This window comes from Oncorhynchus gorbuscha, unplaced genomic scaffold, assembly GCF_021184085.1.
Source record: "Oncorhynchus gorbuscha isolate QuinsamMale2020 ecotype Even-year unplaced genomic scaffold, OgorEven_v1.0 Un_scaffold_159:::fragment_2:::debris, whole genome shotgun sequence".
NCBI classification, from domain to species: domain Eukaryota; kingdom Metazoa; phylum Chordata; class Actinopteri; order Salmoniformes; family Salmonidae; genus Oncorhynchus; species Oncorhynchus gorbuscha.
The window spans coordinates 92324-115899 of NW_025744816.1; the positions used below are offsets into that span (position 1 = coordinate 92324).

The 23576-nt window shown below is 47.3% G+C and overlaps 1 protein-coding gene across 1 annotated transcript in view; it reads right to left on the reverse strand.

The window, feature by feature from the left end:
- The window catches only part of LOC124017110 (polypeptide N-acetylgalactosaminyltransferase 16-like), a 39589-nt gene that overhangs the window by 11329 nt on the left and 4684 nt on the right, over nt 1-23576 (reverse strand). The window contains exons 3-4 of the mRNA XM_046332500.1: nt 19365-19491; nt 12940-13056 (exon numbers count right to left, since the gene is read on the reverse strand). Of these exons, the coding sequence (XP_046188456.1) occupies nt 12940-13056; nt 19365-19491 (244 nt within the window). The remainder of the gene's footprint in view (nt 1-12939; nt 13057-19364; nt 19492-23576) is intronic.

Consider the following 23576-nt stretch of genomic DNA (forward strand, 5'->3'; position numbering starts at 1 on the left):
TTTATTGTGATGGTGTAGGTAGACTATATTACATGGATTTATTGTGATGGTATAGACTATATTACATGGATTTATTGTGATGGTGTAGACTATATTACATGGATTTATTGTGATGGTGTAGACTATATTACATGGATTTATTGTGATGGTGTAGGTAGACTATATTACATGGATTTATTGTGATGGTGTAGACTATATTACATGGATTTATTGTGATGGTGTAGACTATATTACATGGATTTATTGTGATGGTGTAGGTAGACTATATTACATGGATTTATTGTGATGGTGTAGACTATATTACATGGATTTATTGTGAAGGTGTAGACTATATTACATGGATTTATTGTGATGGTGTAGACTATATTACATAGATTTATTGTGATGGTGTAGACTATATTACATGGATTTATTGTGATGGTGTAGGTAGACTATATTACATGGATTTATTGTGATGGTGTAGACTATATTACATAGATTTATTGTGATGGTGTAGACTATATTACATGGATTTATTGTGATGGTGTAGACTATATTACATGGATTCATTGTGATGGTGTAGACTATATTACATGGATTTATTGTGATGGTGTAGACTATATTACATGGATTTATTGTGATGGTGTAGGTAGACTATATTACATGGATTTATTGTGATGGTGTAGGTAGACTATATTACATGGATTTATTGTGATGGTGTAGGTAGACTATATTACATGGATTTATTGTGATGGTGTAGACTATATTACATGGATTTATTGTGATGGTGTAGACTATATTATATGGATTTATTGTGAAGGTGTAGACTATATTACATGGATTTATTGTGATGGTGTAGGTAGACTATATTACATGGATTTATTGTGATGGTGTAGACTATATTACATGGATTTATTGTGATGGTGTAGGTAGACTATATTACATAGATTTACTGTGATGGTGTAGACTATATTACATGGATTTATTGTGAAGGTGTAGACTATATTACATGGATTTATTGTGATGGTGTAGGTAGACTATATTACATGGATTTATTGTGATGGTGTAGACTATATTACATGGATTTATTGTCATGGTGTAGGTAGACTATATTACATGGATTTATTGTGGAGATGTAGACTATATTACATGTATTTATTGTGATGGTGTAGACTATATTACATGGATTTATTGTGATGGTGTAGACTATATTACATGGATTTATTGTGATGGTGTAGACTATATTACATGGATTTATTGTGATGGTGTAGGTAGACTATATTACATAGATTTACTGTGATGGTGTAGACTATATTACATGGATTTATTAGACTTTTTATAACGTTCCAAAGGTCTGCTAAATGGGTTTATGTTAATTAACAGGTCAGTTACTGCGAGACCAAAGGTCTGCATCAGTGTCTTTCTTGTAAGCTGAGTGGAAGCCAGAAGATGCTAAATGTGTTTATGTTAATTAACAGGTCAGTTACCGCGAGACAGACAGTTATTTGCTTGACAATCTACTGATGGAAAATGTTGCGACCGCCACAGCCCTCGTTGAGACCCACGATATTTGACCTGTGTTTATACAGCTCGTTTTGGTATCTGACCAGAAGGTTTGAGTTAGAGCTGAGTAATGGGGTCTGGATTACAGTAATCAGAGTGATTGAGCGGTTCTCTTTGGAAAGACACAGGAGAAAAGGCCAGAACACTCAGCCCAGCTGCAGACAAAGAGAACGGTGCAACCCATATGTCTCACAATAAACACCGCTAGGACAGGCCAACGTAGCACCCTATTGCCTACATCTAATACATTTTAACCAGAGAGCTTTAATCATGTCAACGAAGAGAGACGAAAGTTTGTGGATTCATTCTGATGGAACAGTTATTCTTGGTCTTGTGATGGTGTACAAGGAAACATGAGGAGGGTTGGAGAACAGACCAGATACAGAGGACACGTCCCAAATGACACCATATTCCCTATATAGTGCACTACTTTAGACCAGAGCCCTATTCCCTATATAGTACACTACTTTAGACCAGAGCCCTATTCCCTATATAGTGCACTACTATAGACCAGAGCCCTATTCCCTATATAGTGCACTACTTTAGACCAGAGCCCTATTCCCTATATAGTGCACTACTTTAGACCAGAGCCCTATTCCCAATATTGTGCACTACTTTAGACCAGAGCCCTATTCCCTATATAGTGCACTACTTTAGACCAGAGCCCTATTCCCTATATAGTGCACTACTTTAGACCAGAGCCCTATTCCCTATATAGTGCACTACTTTAGACCAGAGCCCTAACCCTATATAGTGCACTACTATAGACCAGAGCCCTATTCCCTATATAGTGCACTACTATAGACCAGAGCCCTATTCCCTATATAGTGCACTACTATAGACCAGAGCCCTATTCCCTATATAGGAACACTACTTTAGACCAGAGCCCTATTCCCTATATAGTGCACTACTTTAGACCAGAGCCCTATTCCCTATATAGTGCACTACTTTAGACCAGAGCCCTATTCCCTATATAGTGCACTACTTTAGACCAGAGCCCTATTCCCTATATAGTGCACTACTTTAGACCAGAGCCCTATTCCCTATATAGTGCACTACTTTAGACCAGAGCCCTATTCCCTATATAGTGCACTACTATAGACCAGAGCCCTATTCCCTATATAGTGCACTACTATAGACCAGAGCCCTATTCCCTATATAGTGCACTACTATAGACCAGAGCCCTATTCCCTATATAGTGCACTACTTTAGACCAGAGCCCTATTCCCTATATAGTGCACTACTTTAGACCAGAGCCCTATTCCCTATATAGTGCACTACTTTAGACCAGAGCCCTATTCCCTATATAGTGGCACTACTTTAGACCAGAGCCCTATTCCCTATATAGTGCACTACTTTAGACCAGAGCCCTATTCCCTATATAGTGCACTACTTTAGACCAGAGCCCTATTCCCTATATAGTGCACTACTTTAGACCAGAGCCCTATTCCCTATATAGTGCACTACTTTAGACCAGAGTCCTATTCCCTATATAGTGGCACTACTTTAGACCAGAGCCCTATTCCCTATATAGTGCACTACTTTAGACCAGAGTCATATTCCCTATATAGTGGCACTACTTTAGACCAGAGCCCTATTCCCTATATAGTGCACTACTTTAGACCAGAGCCTTATTCCCTATGTAGTGCACTACTTTAGGCCAGAGCCCTATTCCCTATATAGTGCACTACTTTAGACCAGAGCCCTATTCCCTATATAGTGCACTACTTTAGACCAGAGCCCTATTCCCTATATAGTGCACTACTTTAGACCAGAGCCCTATTCCCTATATAGTACACTACTTTAGACCAGAGCCCTATTCCCTATATAGTGCACTACTTTAGACCAGAGCCCTATTCCCTATATAGTGCACTACTTTAGACCAGAGCCCTATTCCCTATATAGTACACTACTATAGACCAGAGCCCTATTCCCTATATAGTGCACTACTTTAGACCAGAGCCCTATTCCCTATATAGTGCACTACTTTAGACCAGAGCCCTATTCCCTATATAGTGCACTACTTTAGACCAGAGCCCTATTCCCTATATAGTACACTACTTTAGACCAGAGCCCTATTCTCTATATAGTGCACTACTATAGACCAGAGCCCTATTCCCTATATAGTGCACTACTTTAGACCAGAGCCCTATTCCCTATATAGTGCACTACTTTAGACCAGAGCCCTATTCCCTATATAGTACACTACTTTAGACCAGAGCCCTATTCCCTATATAGTGCACTACTATAGACCAGAGCCCTATTCCCTATATAGTGCACTACTATCGACCAGAGCCCTATTCCCTATATAGTGCACTACTTTAGACCAGAGCCCTATTCCCTATATAGTGCACTACTTTAGACCAGAGCCCTATTCCCTATATAGTACACTACTTTAGACCAGAGCCCTATTCCCTATATAGTGCACTACTATAGACCAGAGCCCTATTCCCTATATAGTGCACTACTTTAGACCAGAGCCCTATTCCCTATATAGTACACTACTTTAGACCAGAGCCCTATTCCCTATATAGTGCACTACTATAGACCAGAGCCCTATTCCCTATATAGTGCACTACTTTAGACCAGAGCCCTATTCCCTATATAGTGCACTACTATAGACCAGAGCCCTATTCCCTATATAGAGCACTACTTTAGACCAGAGCCCTATTCCCTATATAGTACACTACTTTAGACCAGAGCCCTATTCCCTATATAGTGCACTACTATAGACCAGAGCCTTATTCCCTATATAGTGCACTACTTTAGACTAGAGCCCTATTCCCTATATAGTGCACTACTTTAGACCAGAGCCTTATTCCCTATATAGTGCACTACTTTAGACTAGAGCCCTATGGCACCCTATTCCCTATATAGTGCACTACTTTAGACCAGAGCCCTATTCCCTATATAGTGCACTACTTTAGACCAGAGCCCTATTCCCTATATAGTGCACTACTTTAGACTAGAGCCCTATGGCACCCTATTCCCTATATAGTGCACTACTTTAGACCAGAGCCCTATTCCCTATATAGTACACTACTTTAGACCAGAGCCCTATTCCCTATATAGTGCACTACTTTAGACTAGAGCCCTATGGCACCCTATTCCCTATATAGTGCACTACTTTAGACCAGAGCCCTATTCCCTATATAGTGCACTACTTTAGACTAGAGCCCTATGGCACCCTATTCCCTATATAGTGCACTACTTTAGACCAGAGCCCTATTCCCTATATAGTACACTACTTTAGACCAGAGCCCTATTCCCTATATAGTGCACTACTTTAGACCAGAGCCCTATTCCCTATATAGCCCACTACTTTAGACTAGAGCCCTATGGCACCTTATTCCCTATATAATGCACTACTTTAGACCAGGGAACCTATTCCCTATATAATGCACTTACTTTTGACTTTTAGCCCTATAGGCCTTGCATTTTGGCCCAATAGAACTTGGTCAAAAGTAATAGGGAATAGGGTGCCATTTGGGAGTCATCCATAGTGGCTTGGCTATTACTGGAGTGGTTATTAATCACTTGGCAGAGAAACGATTCGAATGGTTGTGTTGATGACACATGAACAACAACAGTCTCTGACAGGGCCAAAATACAGATAACTACAACCAGCTTTAGGTTAGCAAGGAGTTACCTTAGGGAGAGAGGGAGAGGGGGGGGAGAGGGAGAGAGGGAGAGAGGGAGAGGGGGGGAGAGGGGGAGGAGAGGGGGAGGAGAGGGAGAGAGGGGGAGAGGGAGAGGGGGGGGAGGAGGAGAGAGGAGGAGGGAGAGAGGGGGAGGAGAGGGAGAGAGGGGGAGAGGGAGAGAGGGAGAGAGGGGAGAGGGAGAGAAGGAGAGGGGGGGGAGAGGGGGGAGAGGGGGAGGAGAGGGAGAGAGGAGGAGAGGGAGAGGGGGAGAGGGAGAGGGAGGAGGGAGAGAGGGAGAGGAGAGGGAGAGGGGGGGAGAGGGAGAGAGGGGGAGGAGAGGGAGAGAGGGGGAGAGGGAGAGGGGGGAGAGAGAGGAGGAGGGAGAGAGGGAGAGAGGGAGAGGGGGGGAGAGGGAGAGAGGGGGAGGAGAGGGAGAGAGGGGGAGGGGAGAGAGGGGGAGAGGGAGAGAGGGAGAAGGGGGAGGGGGAGGAGAGGGAGAGGGGGGAGGAGAGGGAGAGAGGGGGAGGAGAGGGAGAGAGGGGGAGAGGGAGAGGGGGAGGAGAGGGAGAGAGGGGAGAGGGAGAGGGGGGGAGAGAGAGGAGGAGGGGAGAGAGGGAGAGAGGGAGAGGGGGAGAGGGAGAGAGGGGGAGGAGAGGGAGAGAGGGGGAGAGGGAGAGGGGGAGGAGAGGGAGAGAGGGAGAGAGGGAGAGAGGGAGAGAGGGAGGGGGGAGAGGGAGAGAGGGGGAGGAGAGGGAGAGAGGGGAGAGGGAGAGGGGGAGGAGAGGGAGAGAGGGAGAGAGAGAGAGGGAGAGAGGGAGAGAGGGAGAGAGGGGAGAGGGAGAGAGGGGAGGAGAGGGAGAGGGAGGAGGAGAGGAGAGGGGGAGAGAGAGGAGGGAGAGAGGGAGAGAGGGAGGGGGGGAGAGAGAGGAGGAGGGAGAGAGGGAGAGAGGGAGAGGGGGGAGAGGGAGAGAGGGGGAGGAGAGGGAGAGAGGGGGAGAGGGAGAGGGGGGAGAGAGAGGAGGAGGAGGGAGAGAGGGGAGGAGAGGGAGAGAGGGGGAGAGGGGGTGGGAGGGAGGGAGGGGGAGGGGGAGAGGGGGAGAGTGAGAGAGGGATGACAGCAATATTGATGTTCCCACGGATCCCCAAGGGATTCCAAAATGAAACACCATGAAGATACTATTACATATGGCTGTAGATACCGTACACCACTAGTCCCTGAATCACTAGTTACATATGGCTGTAGATACCGTACACCACTAGTCCCTGAATCACTAGTTACATATGGCTGTAGATACCGTACACCACTAGTCCCTGAATCACTAGTTACATATGGCTGTAGATACCGTACACCACTAGTCCCTGAATCACAAAGGGAATCACATTTCTATACAAACTCTACGGTTTGTGTTATTATTATGGAATAATACTCATATCCATTCTGTTACTGTAGGGACTAACCTCAGACCAGGGCTATATCCATTCTGTTACTGTAGGGACTAACCTCAGACCAGGGCTATATCCATTCTGTTACTGTAGGGACTAACCTCAGACCAGGGCTATATCCATTCTGTTACTGTAGGGACTAACCTCAGACCAGGGCTATATCCATTCTGTTACTGTAGGGACTAACCTCAGACCAGGGCTATATCCATTCTGTTACTGTAGGGACTAACCTCAGACCAGGGCTATATCCATTCTGTTACTGTAGGGACTAACCTCAGACCAGGGCTATATCCATTCTGTTACTGTAGGGACTAACCTCAGACCAGGGCTATATCCATTCTGTTACTGTAGGACTAACCTCAGACCAGGGCTATATCCATTCTGTTACTGTGGGGACTAACCTCAGACCAGGGCTATATCCATTCTGTTACTGTAGGGACTAACCTCAGACCAGGGCTATATCCATTCTGTTACTGTAGGGACTAACCTCAGACCAGGGCTATATCCATTCTGTTACTGTGGGGACTAACCTCAGACCAGGGCTATATCCATTCTGTTACTGTAGGGACTAACCTCAGACCAGGGCTATATCCATTCTGTTACTGTAGGGACTAACCTCAGACCAGGGCTATATCCATTCTGTTACTGTAGGGACTAACCTCAGACCAGGGCTATATCCATTCTGTTACTGTAGGGACTAACCTCAGACCAGGGCTATATCCATTCTGTTACTGTAGGGACTAACCTCAGACCAGGGCTATATCCATTCTGTTACTGTAGGGACTAACCTCAGACCAGGGCTATATCCATTCTGTTACTGTAGGGACTAACCTCAGACCAGGGCTATATCCATTCTGTTACTGTGGGGACTAACCTCAGACCAGGGCTATATCCATTCTGTTACTGTAGGGACTAACCTCAGACCAGGGCTATATCCATTCTGTTACTGTAGGGACTAACCTCAGACCAGGGCTATATCCATTCTGTTACTGTGGGGACTAACCTCAGACCAGGGCTATATCCATTCTGTTACTGTAGGGACTAACCTCAGACCAGGGCTATATCCATTCTGTTACTGTAGGGACTAACCTCAGACCAGGGCTATATCCATTCTGTTACTGTAGGGACTAACCTCAGACCAGGGCTATATCCATTCTGTTACTGTAGGGACTAACCTCAGACCAGGGCTATATCCATTCTGTTACTGTAGGGACTAACCTCAGACCAGGGCTATATCCATTCTGTTACTGTAGGGACTAACCTCAGACCAGGGCTATATCCATTCTGTTACTGTGGGGACTAACCTCAGACCAGGGCTATATCCATTCTGTTACTGTAGGGACTAACCTCAGACCAGGGCTATATCCATTCTGTTACTGTAGGGACTAACCTCAGACCAGGGCTATATCCATTCTGTTACTGTAGGGACTAACCTCAGACCAGGGCTATATCCATTCTGTTACTGTAGGGACTAACCTCAGACCAGGGCTATATCCATTCTGTTACTGTAGGGACTAACCTCAGACCAGGGCTATATCCATTCTGTTACTGTAGGGACTAACCTCAGACCAGGGCTATATCCATTCTGTTACTGTAGGGACTAACCTCAGACCAGGGCTATATCCATTCTGTTACTGTAGGGACTAACCTCAGACCAGGGCTATATCCATTCTGTTACTGTAGGGACTAACCTCAGACCAGGGCTATATCCATTCTGTTACTGTAGGGACTAACCTCAGACCAGGGCTATATCCATTCTGTTACTGTAGGGACTAACCTCAGACCAGGGCTATATCCATTCTGTTACTGTAGGGACTAACCTCAGACCAGGGCTATATCCATTCTGTTACTGTAGGGACTAACCTCAGACCAGGGCTATATCCATTCTGTTACTGTAGGGACTAACCTCAGACCAGGGCTATATCCATTCTGTTACTGTAGGGACTAACCTCAGACCAGGGCTATATCCATTTTGTTACTGTGGGGACTAACCTCAGACCAGGGCTATATCCATTCTGTTACTGTAGGGACTAACCTCAGACCAGGGCTATATCCATTCTGTTACTGTAGGGACTAACCTCAGACCAGGGCTATATCCATTCTGTTACTGTAGGGACTAACCTCAGACCAGGGCTATATCCATTCTGTTACTGTAGGGACTAACCTCAGACCAGGGCTATATCCATTCTGTTACTGTAGGGACTAACCTCAGACCAGGGCTATATCCATTCTGTTACTGTAGGGACTAACCTCAGACCAGGGCTATATCCATTCTGTTACTGTAGGGACTAACCTCAGACCAGGGCTATATCCATTCTGTTACTGTGGGGACTAACCTCAGACCAGGGCTATATCCATTCTGTTACTGTGGGGACTAACCTCAGACCAGGGCTATATCCATTCTGTTACTGTAGGGACTAACCTCAGACCAGGGCTATATCCATTCTGTTACTGTAGGGACTAACCTCAGACCAGGGCTATATCCATTCTGTTACTGTAGGGACTAACCTCAGACCAGGGCTATATCCATTCTGTTACTGTAGGGACTAACCTCAGACCAGGGCTATATCCATTCTGTTACTGTAGGGACTAACCTCAGACCAGGGCTATATCCATTTTGTTACTGTGGGGACTAACCTCAGACCAGGGCTATATCCATTCTGTTACTGTAGGGACTAACCTCAGACCAGGGCTATATCCATTCTGTTACTGTAGGGACTAACCTCAGACCAGGGCTATATCCATTCTGTTACTGTGGGGACTAACCTCAGACCAGGGCTATATCCATTCTGTTACTGTGGGGACTAACCTCAGACCAGGGCTATATCCATTCTGTTACTGTAGGGACTAACCTCAGACCAGGGCTATATCCATTCTGTTACTGTGGGGACTAACCTCAGACCAGGGCTATATCCCAAACGGCACCCTATTCCCTATATGGGGCTCTGGTCAAAAGTAGTGCACTATATAGGGAATAGGGCTCTGGTCTAAAGTAGTGCACTATATAGGGAATAGGGCTCTGGTCAAAAGTAGTGCACTATATAGGGAATAGGGCTGTGGTCTAAAGTAGTGCACTATATAGGGAATAGGGCTCTGGTCTAAAGTAGTGCACTATATAGGGAATAGGGCTCTGGTCTAAAGTAGTGCACTATATAGGGAATAGGGCTCTGGTCTAAAGTAGTGTACTATATAGGGAATAGGGCTCTGGTCTAAAGTAGTGCACTATATAGGGAATAGGGCTCTGGTCTATAGTAGTGCACTATATAGGGAATAGGGCTCTGGTCTAAAGTAGTGCACTATATAGGGAATAGGGCCCTGGTCTAAAGTAGTGCACTATATAGGGAACAGGGCTCTGGTCTAAAGTAGTGTACTATATAGGGAATAGGGCTCTGGTCTAAAGTAGTGCACTATATAGGGAATAGGGCTCTGGTCTATAGTAGTGCACTATATAGGGAACAGGGTGCCATTTTGGGACGTAGACTGAGCTTTGGCCTGGAGAGGCCGATCATGGCCAAGAGCAGAGCAGCAGTGAATCATGGGAACACCGACTGACTCCCTAGGAACTAGAGAGATGGGACTGCTGGGAGATGAGAGGATCGGCTGGCCCAGTTCCTAACACATGGTTCAGGTTAGAGCTCCCGCCTAGATGCTATACATCAACAGTGGAGCTGGCCCACTACAGCAGGGGTGGAGGGGTGGAGGGGTGGAGGGGTGGAGAGATGGAGAGATGGAGAGGATGGAGGGGTGGAGGGGTGGAGGGGTGGAGGGATGGAGGGCTAGAGGGGTGGAGGGATGGAGGGCTAGAGGGGTGGAGGGATGGAGGGCTAGAGGGGTGGAGGGGTGGAGGGTGGAGGGATGGAGGGCTAGAGGGGTGGAGGGATGGAGGGCTAGAGGGGTGGAGGGATGGAGGGGTGGAGGGATGGAGGGGTGGAGGGCTAGAGGGGTGGAGAGATGGGGAGGATGGAGGGTGGAGGGATGGGGGATGGAGGGATGGAGGGATGGAGGGATGGAGAGATAGAGGGGTGGAGAGATGGGGAGGATGGAGGGCTAGAGGGGTGGAGAGATGGGGAGGATGGAGGGATGGAGAGATAGAGGGGTGGAGGGATGGAGGGCTAGAGGGGTGGAGAGATGGGGAGGATGGAGGGATGGAGAGAGAGGGGTGGAGGGATGGAGGGCTAGAGGGGTGGAGAGATGGGGAGGATGGAGGGATGGAGAGATAGAGGGGTGGAGGGATGGAGGGCTAGATGGGTGGAGAGATGGGGAGGATGGAGGGATGGAGAGATAGAGGGGTGGAGGGCTAGAGGGGTGGAGAGATGGGGAGGATGGAGGGATGGAGAGATAGAGGGGTGGAGGGATGGAGGGCTAGAGGGGTGGAGAGATGGGAAGGATGGAGGGATGGAGGGCTAGAGGGGTGGAGAGATGGGGAGGATGGAGGGATGGAGGGCTAGAGGGGTGGAGAGATGGGGAGGATGGAGGGTGGAGGGATGGAGGGCTAGAGGGGTGGAGGGATGGAGGGCTAGAGGGGTGGAGAGATAGAGGGGTGGAGAGATGGGGAGGATGGAGGGATGGAGGGCTAGAGGGCTAGAGGGGTGGAGAGATGGGGAGGATGGAGGGCTACAGGGGTGGAGGGATGGAGAGATAGAGGGGTGGAGGGATGGAGGGCTAGAGGGGTGGAGGGATGGAGGGCTAGAGGGGTGGAGGGATGGAGGGCTAGAGGGGTGGAGGGATGGGGAGGATGGAGGGATAGAGGGGTGGAGGGATGGGGAGGATGGAGGGATGGAGGGATGGAGAGATAGAGGGGTGGAGGGCTAGAGGGGTGGAGAGATGGGGAGGATGGAGGGATGGAGGGCTAGAGGGGTGGAGAGATGGGGAGGATGGAGGGATGGAGAGATAGAGGGATGGAGGGATGGAGGGCTAGAGGGGTGGAGAGATGGGGAGGATGGAGGGATAGAGGGGTGGAGGGATGGGGAGGATGGAGGGATGGAGGGATGGAGAGATAGATGGGGGGTGGAGGGCTAGAGGGGTGGAGAGATGGGGAGGATGGAGGGATGGAGGGCTAGAGGGGTGGAGAGATGGGGAGGATGGAGGGATGGAGAGATAGAGGGATGGAGAGATGGGGGGATGGAGGGATGGAGGGCTAGAGGGGTGGAGAGATGGGGAGGATGGAGGGATGGAGGGCTAGAGGGGTGGAGAGATGGGGGGATGGAGGGATGGAGAGATAGAGGGGTGGAGAGATGGAGGGATGGAGAGATAGAGGGGTGGAGAGATGGAGGGCTAGAGGGGTGGAGAGATGGGGAGGATGGAGGGATGGAGGGCTAGAGGGGTGGAGAGATGGGGGATGGAGGGGTGGAGAGATAGAGGGGTGGAGAGATGGAGGGATGGAGAGATAGAGGGGTGGAGAGATGGGGGATGGAGAGATGGAGAGATAGAGGGGTGGAGAGATGGGGGATGGAGGGATGGAGAGATGGGGGGTGGAGGGATGGAGGGCTAGAGGGGTGGAGAGATGGGGGGCTAGAGGGGTGGAGAGATAGAGGGGTGGAGAGATGGGGGGATGGAGGGATGGAGGGCTAGAGGGGTGGAGAGATGGGGGGTGGAGGGATGGAGAGATAGAGGGGTGGAGAGATGGGGGATGGAGGGATGGAGGGCTAGAGGGGTGGAGAGATGGGGGTGGAGGGATGGAGAGATAGAGGGGTGGAGAGATGGGGGGATGGAGGGATGGAGGGCTAGAGGGGTGGAGAGATGGGGGTGGAGGGATGGAGAGATAGAGGGGTGGAGAGATGGGGGATGGAGGGATGGAGGGCTAGAGGGGTGGAGAGATGGGGGGCTAGAGGGGTGGAGAGATAGAGGGGTGGAGAGATGGGGGGATGGAGGGCTAGAGGGTGGAGAGATGGGGGGCTAGAGGGGTGGAGAGATAGAGGGGTGGAGAGATGGGGGATGGAGGGATGGAGAGATAGAGGGGTGGAGAGATGGAGGGATGGAGAGATAGAGGGGTGGAGAGATGGAGGGCTAGAGGGGTGGAGAGATGGGGAGGATGGAGGGATGGAGGGCTAGAGGGGTGGAGAGATGGGGGGATGGAGGGATGGAGAGATAGAGGGATGGAGAGATGGGGGATGGAGGGATAGAGGGGTGGAGAGATGGGGGGATGGAGGGATAGAGGGATAGAGGGGTGGAGAGATGGGGGGATGGAGGGAAGGAGAGATGGGGAGGACAACACTCAGAGCAACAGTGACTATATACACTATATATGGCAGGTTGTTTTAAACTAACCCTGCCTGCCTGCCTGCCCACCTTTCTGTCTGGCTGACTGTCTCACCTGTCGGGGCTCCTTGTTGCTGCAGGGTTCCATCTTGACCTTTGACCCGGCAGTAAAAGCTGTGATGGCGAGACACAGGTCCTGCTGGCGTAGGAGAGGCTCCACCAGCTGCCATCTCTGAGAGAGCGAGAGCGAGAGCGAGAGAGAGAGGCAGAGAGACAGAGAGAGAGATATGTTTATTGTTTATTTAACTCTATATATTCACTTTATATATTATCTACCTCTCTTGCTTTGGCAATGTTAACACATGTTTCCCATGCCAATAAAGCCCTTGAATTGAATTGAATTGATATGGGTAGTTTTCTTGGACCAATATCAACACATAACAGTGCATCCCAGCATTAAGGCCGTGAGCAAAGCCATTATATTACCCAGCACATACAGCTCTTCACGACGACAGAGAAAAAAAGGACGGAGGTCTGAGGCCTTCTGAGGATTCGTCGGTGATCCAACCTTTATTTAACCTTTATTTAACCAGGTAGGCTAGTTGAGAACACCTTTATTTAACCAGGTAGGCTAGTTGAGAACACCTTTATTTAACCAGGTAGGCTAGTTGAGAACACCTTTATTTAACCAGGTAGGCTAGTTGAGAACACCTTTATTTAACCAGGTAGGCTAGTTGAGAACACCTTTATTTAACCAGGTAGGCTAGTTGAGAACACCTTTATTTAACCAGGTAGGCTAGTTGAGAACACCTTTATTTAACCAGGTAGGCTAGTTGAGAACACCTTTATTTAACCAGGTAGGCTAGTTGAGAACACCTTTATTTAACCAGGTAGGCTAGTTGAGAACACCTTTATTTAACCAGGTAGGCTAGTTGGAGAACACCTTTATTTAACCAGGTAGGCTAGTTGAGAACACCTTTATTTAACCAGGTAGGCTAGTTGAGAACACCTTTATTTAACCAGGTAGGCCAGTTGAGAACACCTTTATTTAACCAGGTAGGCTAGTTGAGAACACCTTTATTTAACCAGGTAGGCTAGTTGAGAACACCTTTATTTAACCAGGTAGGCTAGTTGAGAACACCTTTATTTAACCAGGTAGGCTAGTTGAGAACACCTTTATTTAACCAGGTAGGCTAGTTGAGAACACCTTTATTTAACCAGGTAGGCTAGTTGAGAACACCTTTATTTAACCAGGTAGGCTAGTTGAGAACACCTTTATTTAACCAGGTAGGCCAGTTGAGAACACCTTTATTTAACCAGGTAGGCTAGTTGAGAACACCTTTATTTAACCAGGTAGGCTAGTTGAGAACACCTTTATTTAACCAGGTAGGCTAGTTGAGAACACCTTTATTTAACCAGGTAGGCTAGTTGAGAACACCTTTATTTAACCAGGTAGGCCAGTTGAGAACACCTTTATTTAACCAGGTGGCTAGTTGAGAACACCTTTATTTAACCAGGTAGGCTAGTTGAGAACACCTTTATTTAACCAGGTAGGCTAGTTGAGAACACCTTTATTTAACCAGGTAGGCTAGTTGAGAACACCTTTATTTAACCAGGTACGCTAGTTGAGAACACCTTTATTTAACCAGGTAGGCCAGTTGAGAACACCTTTATTTAACCAGGTAGGCTAGTTGAGAACACCTTTATTTAACCAGGTAGGCTAGTTGAGAACACCTTTATTTAACCAGGTAGGCTAGTTGAGAACACCTTTATTTAACCAGGTAGGCTAGTTGAGAACACCTTTATTTAACCAGGTAGGCCAGTTGAGAACACCTTTATTTAACCAGGTGGCTAGTTGAGAACACCTTTATTTAACCAGGTAGGCTAGTTGAGAACACCTTTATTTAACCAGGTAGGCTAGTTGAGAACACCTTTATTTAACCAGGTAGGCTAGTTGAGAACACCTTTATTTAACCAGGTAGGCTAGTTGAGAACACCTTTATTTAACCAGGTAGGCTAGTTGAGAACACCTTTATTTAACCAGGTAGGCTAGTTGAGAACACCTTTATTTAACCAGGTAGGCTAGTTGAGAACACCTTTATTTAACCAGGTAGGCTAGTTGAGAACACCTTTATTTAACCAGGTAGGCTAGTTGAGAACACCTTTATTTAACCAGGTAGGCCAGTTGAGAACACCTTTATTTAACCAGGTAGGCTAGTTGAGAACACCTTTATTTAACCAGGTAGGCTAGTTGAGAACACCTTTATTTAACCAGGTAGGCTAGTTGAGAACACCTTTATTTAACCAGGTAGGCTAGTTGAGAACACCTTTATTTAACCAGGTAGGCCAGTTGAGAACACCTTTATTTAACCAGGTGGCTAGTTGAGAACACCTTTATTTAACCAGGTAGGCTAGTTGAGAACACCTTTATTTAACCAGGTAGGCTAGTTGAGAACACCTTTATTTAACCAGGTAGGCTAGTTGAGAACACCTTTATTTAACCAGGTAGGCTAGTTGAGAACACCTTTATTTAACCAGGTAGGCCAGTTGAGAACACCTTTATTTAACCAGGTAGGCTAGTTGAGAACACCTTTATTTAACCAGGTAGGCTAGTTGAGAACACCTTTATTTAACCAGGTAGGCTAGTTGAGAACACCTTTATTTAACCAGGTAGGCTAGTTGAGAACACCTTTATTTAACCAGGTAGGCCAGTTGAGAACACCTTTATTTAACCAGGTGGCTAGTTGAGAACACCTTTATTTAACCAGGTAGGCTAGTTGAGAACACCTTTATTTAACCAGGTAGGCTAGTTGAGAACACCTTTATTTAACCAGGTAGGCTAGTTGAGAACACCTTTATTTAACCAGGTAGGCTAGTTGAGAACACCTTTATTTAACCAGGTAGGCTAGTTGAGAACACCTTTATTTAACCAGGTAGGCTAGTTGAGATCACCTTTATTTAACCAGGTAGGCTAGTTGAGAACACCTTTATTTAACCAGGTAGGCTAGTTGAGAACACCTTTATTTAACCAGGTAGGCTAGTTGAGAACACCTTTATTTAACCAGGTAGGCTAGTTGAGAACACCTTTATCTAACCAGGTAGGCTAGTTGAGAACACCTTTATTTAACCAGGTAGGCTAGTTGAGAACACCTGTATTTAACCAGGTAGGCTAGTTGAGAACACCTTTATTTAACCAGGTAGGCTAGTTGAGAACACCTTTATTTAACCAGGTAGGCTAGTTGAGAACACCTATATTTAACCAGGTAGGCTAGTTGAGAACACCTTTATTTAACCAGTTAGGCTAGTTGAGAACACCTTTATTTAACCAGGTAGGCTAGTTGAGAACACCTTTATTTAACCAGGTAGGCTAGTTGAGATCACCTTTATTTAACCAGGTAGGCTAGTTGAGAACACCTTTATTTAACCAGGTAGGCTAGTTGAGAACACCTTTATTTAACCAGGTAGGCTAGTTGAGAACACCTTTATTTAACCAAGGCTAGTTGAGAACACCTTTATCTAACCAGGTAGGCTAGTTGAGAACACCTTTATCTAACCAGGTAGGCTAGTTGAGAACACCTTTATTTAACCAGGTAGGCTAGTTGAGAACACCTTTATTTAACCAGGTAGGCTAGTTGAGAACACCTTTATTTAACCAGGTAGGCTAGTTGAGAACACCTTTATTTAACCAGGTAGGCTAGTTGAGAACACCTTTATTTAACCAGGTAGGCTAGTTGAGAACACCTTTATTTAACCAGGTAGGCTAGTTGAGAACACCTTTATTTAACCAGGTAGGCTAGTTGAGAACACCTTTATTTAACCAGGTAGGCTAGTTGAGAACACCTTTATTTAACCAGGTAGGCTAGTTGAGAACACCTTTATTTAACCAGGTAGGCTAGTTGAGAACACCTTTATTTAACCAGGTAGGCTAGTTGAGAACACCTTTATTTAACCAGGTAGGCTAGTTGAGAACACCTTTATTTAACCAGGTAGGCTAGTTGAGAACACCTTTATTTAACCAGGTAGGCTAGTTGAGAACACCTTTATTTAACCAGGTAGGCTAGTTGAGAACACCTTTATTTAACCAGGTAGGCTAGTTGAGAACACCTTTATTTAACTAGGTAGGCTAGTTGAGAACTCCTTTATTTAACCAGGTAGGCTAGTTGAGAACACCTTTATTTAACCAGGTAGGCTAGTTGAGAACACCTTTATTTAACCAGGTAGGCTAGTTGAGAACACCTTTATTTAACCAGGTAGGCTAGTTGAGAACACCTTTATTTAACCAGGTAGGCTAGTTGAGAACACCTTTATTTAACCAGGTAGGCTAGTTGAGAACACCTTTATTTAACCAGGTGGCTAGTTGAGAACACCTTTATTTAACCAGGTAGGCTAGTTGAGAACACCTTTATTTAACCAGGTAGGCTAGTTGAGAACACCTTTATTTAACCAGGTAGGCTAGTTGAGAACACCTTTATTTAACCAGGTAGGCTAGTTGAGAACACCTTTATTTAACCAGGTAGGCTAGTTGAGAACACCTTTATTTAACCAGGTAGGCTAGTTGAGAACACCTTTATTTAACCAGGTAGGCTAGTTGAGAACACCTTTATTTAACCAGGTAGGCTAGTTGAGAACACCTTTATTTAACCAGGTAGGCTAGTTGAGAACACCTTTATTTAACCAGGTAGGCTAGTTGAGAACACCTTTATTTAACCAGGTAGGCTAGTTGAGAACACCTTTATTTAGCCAGGTAGGCTAGTTGAGAACAAGTTCTCATTTGCAACTGCGACCTGGCCAAGATAAAGCATAGCAGTGTGAACAGACAACACAGAGTTACACATGGAGTAAACAATTAACAAGGCAATAACACAGTAGAAAAAAGGGGAGTCTATATACACTGTGTGCAAAAGGCATGAGGAGGTAGGCGAATAATTACAATTTAGCAGATTAACACTGGAGTGATAAATGATCAGATGGTCATGTACAGGTAGAGATATTGGTGTGCAAAAGAGCAGAAAAGTAAATAAATAAACAGTATGGGTATGAGGTAGGTAAAATTGGGTGGGCTGCAGCGATCGGTTAGCTGCTCAGATAGCAGATGTTTGAAGTTGGTGAGGGAGATATAAGTCTCCAACTTCAGCGATTTTTGCAATTCGTTCCAATCACAGGCAGCAGAGAACTGGAACGAAAGGCGGCCGAATGAGGTGTTGGCTTTAGGGATGATCAGTGAGATACACCTGCTGGAGCGCGTGCTACGGGTGGGTGTTGCTATCGTGACCAGTGAACTGAGATAAGGCGGAGATTTACCTAGCATGGACTTATAGATGACCTGGAGCCAGTGGGTCTGGCGACGAATATGTAGCGAGGGCCAGCTGACTAGAGCATACAGGTCGCAGTGGTGGGTGGTATAAAGGGCTTTAGTAACAAAACGGATGGCACTGTGATAAACTGCATCCAGTTTGCTGAGTAGAGTGTTGGAAGCTATTTTGTAGATGACATCGCCGAAGTTGAGGATCGGTAGGATAGTCAGTTTTACAAGGGTAAGGTTGGCGGCGTGAGTGAAGGAGGCTTTGTTGCAGAATAGAAAGCCGACTAGATTTGATTTTAGATTGGAGATGTTTGATATGAGTCTGGAAGGAGAGTTTACAGTCTAATTTACAGTCTAGCCAGACACCTAGGTACTTATAGATGTCCACATGTTCTAGGTCATCATATATGTAAACAACAGCTGGTGCACGATATCGAAGAAAGTCTCGAAAGTCTCTTTTCCTCGCCTGAGGTAGAGTATCTCATGATAAGCTGGAGACCACACTATCTACCTAGAGTGTTTTCATCTGTATTTTTAGTAGATGTCTACACACCCTAGTGGTGGGTGATGATACTGACCTGTCCCTAGTGGTGGGTGATGATAATGACCTGTCCCTAGTGGTGGGTGATGATACTGACCTGTACCTAGTGGTGGGTGATGATAATGACCTGTCCCTAGTGGTGGGTGATGATACTGACCTGTCCCTAGTGGTGGGTGATGATACTGACCTGTCCCTAGTGGTTGGTGATGATACTGACCTGTCCCTAGTGGTGGGTGATGATACTGACCTGTCCCTAGTGGTGGGTGATGATACTGACCTGTCCCTAGTGGTGGGTGATGATAATGACCTGTCCCTAGTGGTGGGTGGTGATACTGACCTGTCCCTAGTGGTGGGTGATGATACAGACCTGTCCCTAGTGGTGGGTGATGATAATGACCTGTCCCTAGTGGTGGGTGATGATACTGACCTGTCCCTAGTGGTGGGTGATGATAATGACCTGTCCCTAGTGGTGGGTGATGATACTGACCTGTCCCTAGTGGTGGGTGATGATAATGACCTGTCCCTAGTGGTGGGTGATGATAATGACCTGTCCCTAGTGGTGGGTGATGATACTGACCTGTCCCTAGTGGTGGGTGATGATACTGACCTGTCCCTAGTGGTGGGTGATGATAATGACCTGCCCCTAGTGGTGGGTGATGATAATGACCTGCTCCTATTGGTGGGTGATGATACTGACCTGTGACTGAGGTCTAATCGCTCCAGTGCCTCTACACTCTGCCAGACCCAGGCTGTCTGCACCAAGGCTCTCCAGACACAGTCCTCCCTGCCTCAACACACTGGACACTGCATCCTGCTCTGGGATCCTGGGGGGAGAGGGTCAGGGAGAGGTAGAGAGAAGTAGAGAGAGAGAGAGGAAGGAAGGAAGAGACAGAAAGAGAGAGGGAGAGTAATGGAGGAAGGAAGAGAGAATTAGAGAGAGAGAGAGAGAAAATGGAGGAAGGAAGAGACAGAAGGAGAGGGAGAGAGAGAGAGAGAGAGAGAGAGAGAGAGAGAGAGAGAGAGAGAGAGAGAGAGAGAGAGAGAGAGAATTAGAGAGAGAGAGAGAGAGACAGAGAGAGAGAGAGAGAGAGAGAGAGAGAGAGAGAGAGAGAGAGAGAGAGAGAGAGAGAGAGAGAGAGAGAGAGAATTAGAGAGAGAAGAGAATGGAGGAAGGAAGAGACAGAAGGAGAGGGAGAGAGAGAGAGGGAGAGAGAATTAGAGAGAGAGAGAGAGAGAGAGAGAGAGAGAGAGAGAGAGAGAAAATGGAGGAAGGAAGAGACAGAAGGAGAGAGAGAGAATTAGAGAGAGAGAGAGAGAGAGAGAAAATGGAGGAAGGAAGAGACAGAGAGAGAGAGAGAGAGAGAGAGAGAGAGAGAGAGAGAGAGAGAGAGAGAGAGAGAGAGAGAGAGAAACAGAGGGTAAGAGAGAGTGAGAGGAAGATATTATGGAAGAGATGGGCTGTGTTAACACTACTCCATCATGTCCTTTCATCTGTTGCCGGGGAAACAACACAACAACAACAACAACAACAACACAGGCTTAGAAAAGTGTCAGTGGTATTACACACTGTACAGTGTAACACAGAGTCGTTGAGTTGCCAGCCAGGAGACACAAAACATGTAGCTGAAAAATCATCAGTAACAAGACTGTTCTCCCAGCAGTAATGAGGCTGTTCTCCCATCAGTATCGAGACTGTTCTCCCAGCAGTAAGGAGACTGTTCTCCCAGCAGTAATGAGGCTGTTCTCCCAGCAGTAAGGAGACTGTTCTCCCAGCAGTAAGGAGACTGTTCTCCCAGCAGTAATGAGGCTGTTCTCCCAGCAGTAAGGAGACTGTTCTCCCAGCAGTAATGAGGCTGTTCTCCCATCAGTATCGAGACTGTTCTCCCAGCAGTAAGGAGACTGTTCTCCCAGCAGTAATGAGGCTGTTCTCCCAGCAGTAAGGAGACTGTTCTCCCAGCAGTAAGGAGACTGTTCTCCCAGCAGTAATGAGGCTGTTCTCCCAGCAGTAAGGAGACTGTTCTCCCAGCAGTAATGAGACTGTTCTCCCATCAGTATCGAGACTGTTCTCCCAGCAGTAAGGAGACTGTTCTCCCAGCAGTAAGGAGACTGTTCTCCCAGCAGTAAGGAGACTGTTCTCCCAGCAGTAAGGAGACTGTTCGCCCAGCAGTAATGAGGCTGTTCTCCCAGCAGTAAGGAGACTGTTCTCCCAGCAGTAAGGAGACTGTTCTCCCAGCAGTATTGAGACTGTTCTCCCAGCAGTAAGGAGACTGTTCTCCCAGCAGTATCGAGACTGTTCTCCCAGCAGTAAGGAGACTGTTCTCCCAGCAGTATCGAGACTGTTCTCCCAGCAGTAAGGAGACTGTTCTCCCAGCAGTAAGGAGACTGTTCTCCCAGCAGTAAGGAGACTGTTCTCCCAGCAGTAAGGAGACTGTTCTCCCAGCAGTAAGGAGACTGTTCTCCCAGCAGTAAGGAGACTGTTCTCCCAACAGTAAGGAGACTGTTCTCCCAGCAGTAAGGAGACTATTCTCCCAGCAGTAAGGAGACTGTTCTCCCAGCAGTAAGGAGACTGTTCTCCCAGCAGTAATGAGGCTGTTCTCCCAGCAGTAAGGAGACTGTTCTCCCAGCAGTAAGGAGACTGTTCTCCCAGCAGTAAGGAGACTGTTCTCCCAGCAGTAAGGAGACTGTTCTCCCAGCAGTAAGGAGACTGTTCTCCCAGCAGTAAGGAGACTGTTCTCCCAGCAGTATCGAGACTGTTCTCCCAGCAGTATCGAGACTGTTCCCCCAGCAGTAACGAGACTGTTCTCCCAGCAGTAAGGAGACTGTTCTCCCAGCAGTATCGAGACTGTTCTCCCAGCAGTAAGGAGACTGTTCTCCCAGCAGTATCGAGACTGTTCTCCCAGCAGTAATGAGACTGTTCTCCCAACAGTAAGGAGACTGTTCTCACCGGCAGTATCGAGACTGTTCTCACCGGCAGTATCGAGACTGTTCTCCCAGCAGTATTGAGACTGTTCTCCCAGCAGTATTGAGACTGTTCTCCCAGCAGTTTTGAGACTGTTCTCCCAGCAGTATCGAGACTGTTCTCCCAGCAGTATCGAGACTGTTCTCCCAGCAGTAAGGAGACTGTTCTCCCAGCAGTAAGGAGACTGTTCTCCCAGCAGTAACAAGACTGTTCTCCCAGCAGTAAGGAGACTGTTCTCCCAGCAGTAAGGAGACTGTTCTCCCAGCAGTAAGGAGACTGTTCTCCCAGCAGTATCGAGACTGTTCTCCCAGCAGTATTGAGACTGTTCTCCCAGCAGTATCGAGACTGTTCTCCCAGCAGTATCGAGACTGCACTTCCAGCAGTATCGAGACTGTTCTCCCAGCAGTATCGAGACTGTTCTCCCAGCAGTATCGAGACTGTTCTCCCAGCAGTAAGGAGACTGTTCTCCCAGCAGTAAGGAGACCGTTCTCCCAGCAGTATCGAGACTGTTCTCCCAGCAGTATTGAGACTGTTCTCCCAGCAGTATTGAGACTGTTCTCCCAGCAGTTTTGAGACTTTTCTCCCAGCAGTATCGAGACTGTTCTCCCAGCAGTATCGAGACTCTTCTCCCAGCAGTAAGGAGACTGTTCTCCCAGCAGTAAGGAGACTGTTCTCCCAGCAGTAAGGAGACTGTTCTCCCAGCAGTAAGGAGACTGTTCTCCCAGCAGTAAGGAGACTGTTCTCCCAGCAGTAAGGAGACTGTTCTCCCAGCAGTAAGGAGACTGTTCTCCCAACAGTAAGGAGACTGTTCTCCCAGCAGTAAGGAGACTATTCTCCCAGCAGTAAGGAGAATGTTCTCCCAGCAGTAAGGAGACTGTTCTCCCAGCAGTAATGAGGCTGTTCTCCCAGCAGTAAGGAGACTGTTCTCCCAGCAGTAAGGAGACTGTTCTCCCAGCAGTAAGGAGACTGTTCTCCCAGCAGTAAGGAGACTGTTCTCCCAGCAGTAAGGAGACTGTTCTCCCAGCAGTATCGAGACTGTTCTCCCAGCAGTATCGAGACTGTTCCCCCAGCAGTAACGAGACTGTTCTCCCAGCAGTAAGGAGACTGTTCTCCCAGCAGTAAGGAGACTGTTCTCCCAGCAGTAACGAGACTGTTCTCCCATCAGTAACGAGACTGTTCTCCCAGCAGTAAGGAGACTGTTCTCCCAGCAGTATCGAGACTGTTCTCCCAGCAGTAATGAGACTGTTCTCCCAGCAGTAACGAGACTGTTCTCCCAGCAGTATCGAGACTGTTCTCCCAGCAGTAAGGAGACTGTTCTCCCAGCAGTATCGAGACTGTTCTCCCAGCAGTAAGGAGACTGTTCTCCCAGCAGTAAGGAGACTGTTCTCACCGGCAGTATCGAGACTGTTCTCCCAGCAGTATCGAGACTGTTCTCCCAGCAGTATCGAGACTGTTCTCCCAGCAGTAACGAGACTGTTCTCCCAGCAGTATCGAGACTGTTCTCCCAGCAGTAAGGAGACTTTTCTCCCAGCAGTATCGAGACTGTTCTCCCAGCAGTAAGGAGACTGTTCTCCCAGCAGTAAGGAGACTGTTCTCACCGGCAGTATCGAGACTGTTCTCCCAGCAGTATTGAGACTGTTCTCCCAGCAGTATTGAGACTGTTCTCCCAGCAGTATTGAGACTGTTCTCCCAGCAGTTTTGAGACTGTTCTCCCAGCAGTTTTGAGACTGTTCTCCCAGCAGTATCGAGACTGTTCTCCCAGCAGTATTGAGACTGTTCTCCCAGCAGTAAGGAGACTGTTCTCCCAGCAGTAAGGAGACTGTTCTCCCAGCAGTAACAAGACTGTTCTCCCAGCAGTAAGGAGACTGTTCTCCCAGCAGTAAGGAGACTGTTCTCCCAGCAGTAAGGAGACTGTTCTCCCAGCAGTATCGAGACTGTTCTCCCAGCAGT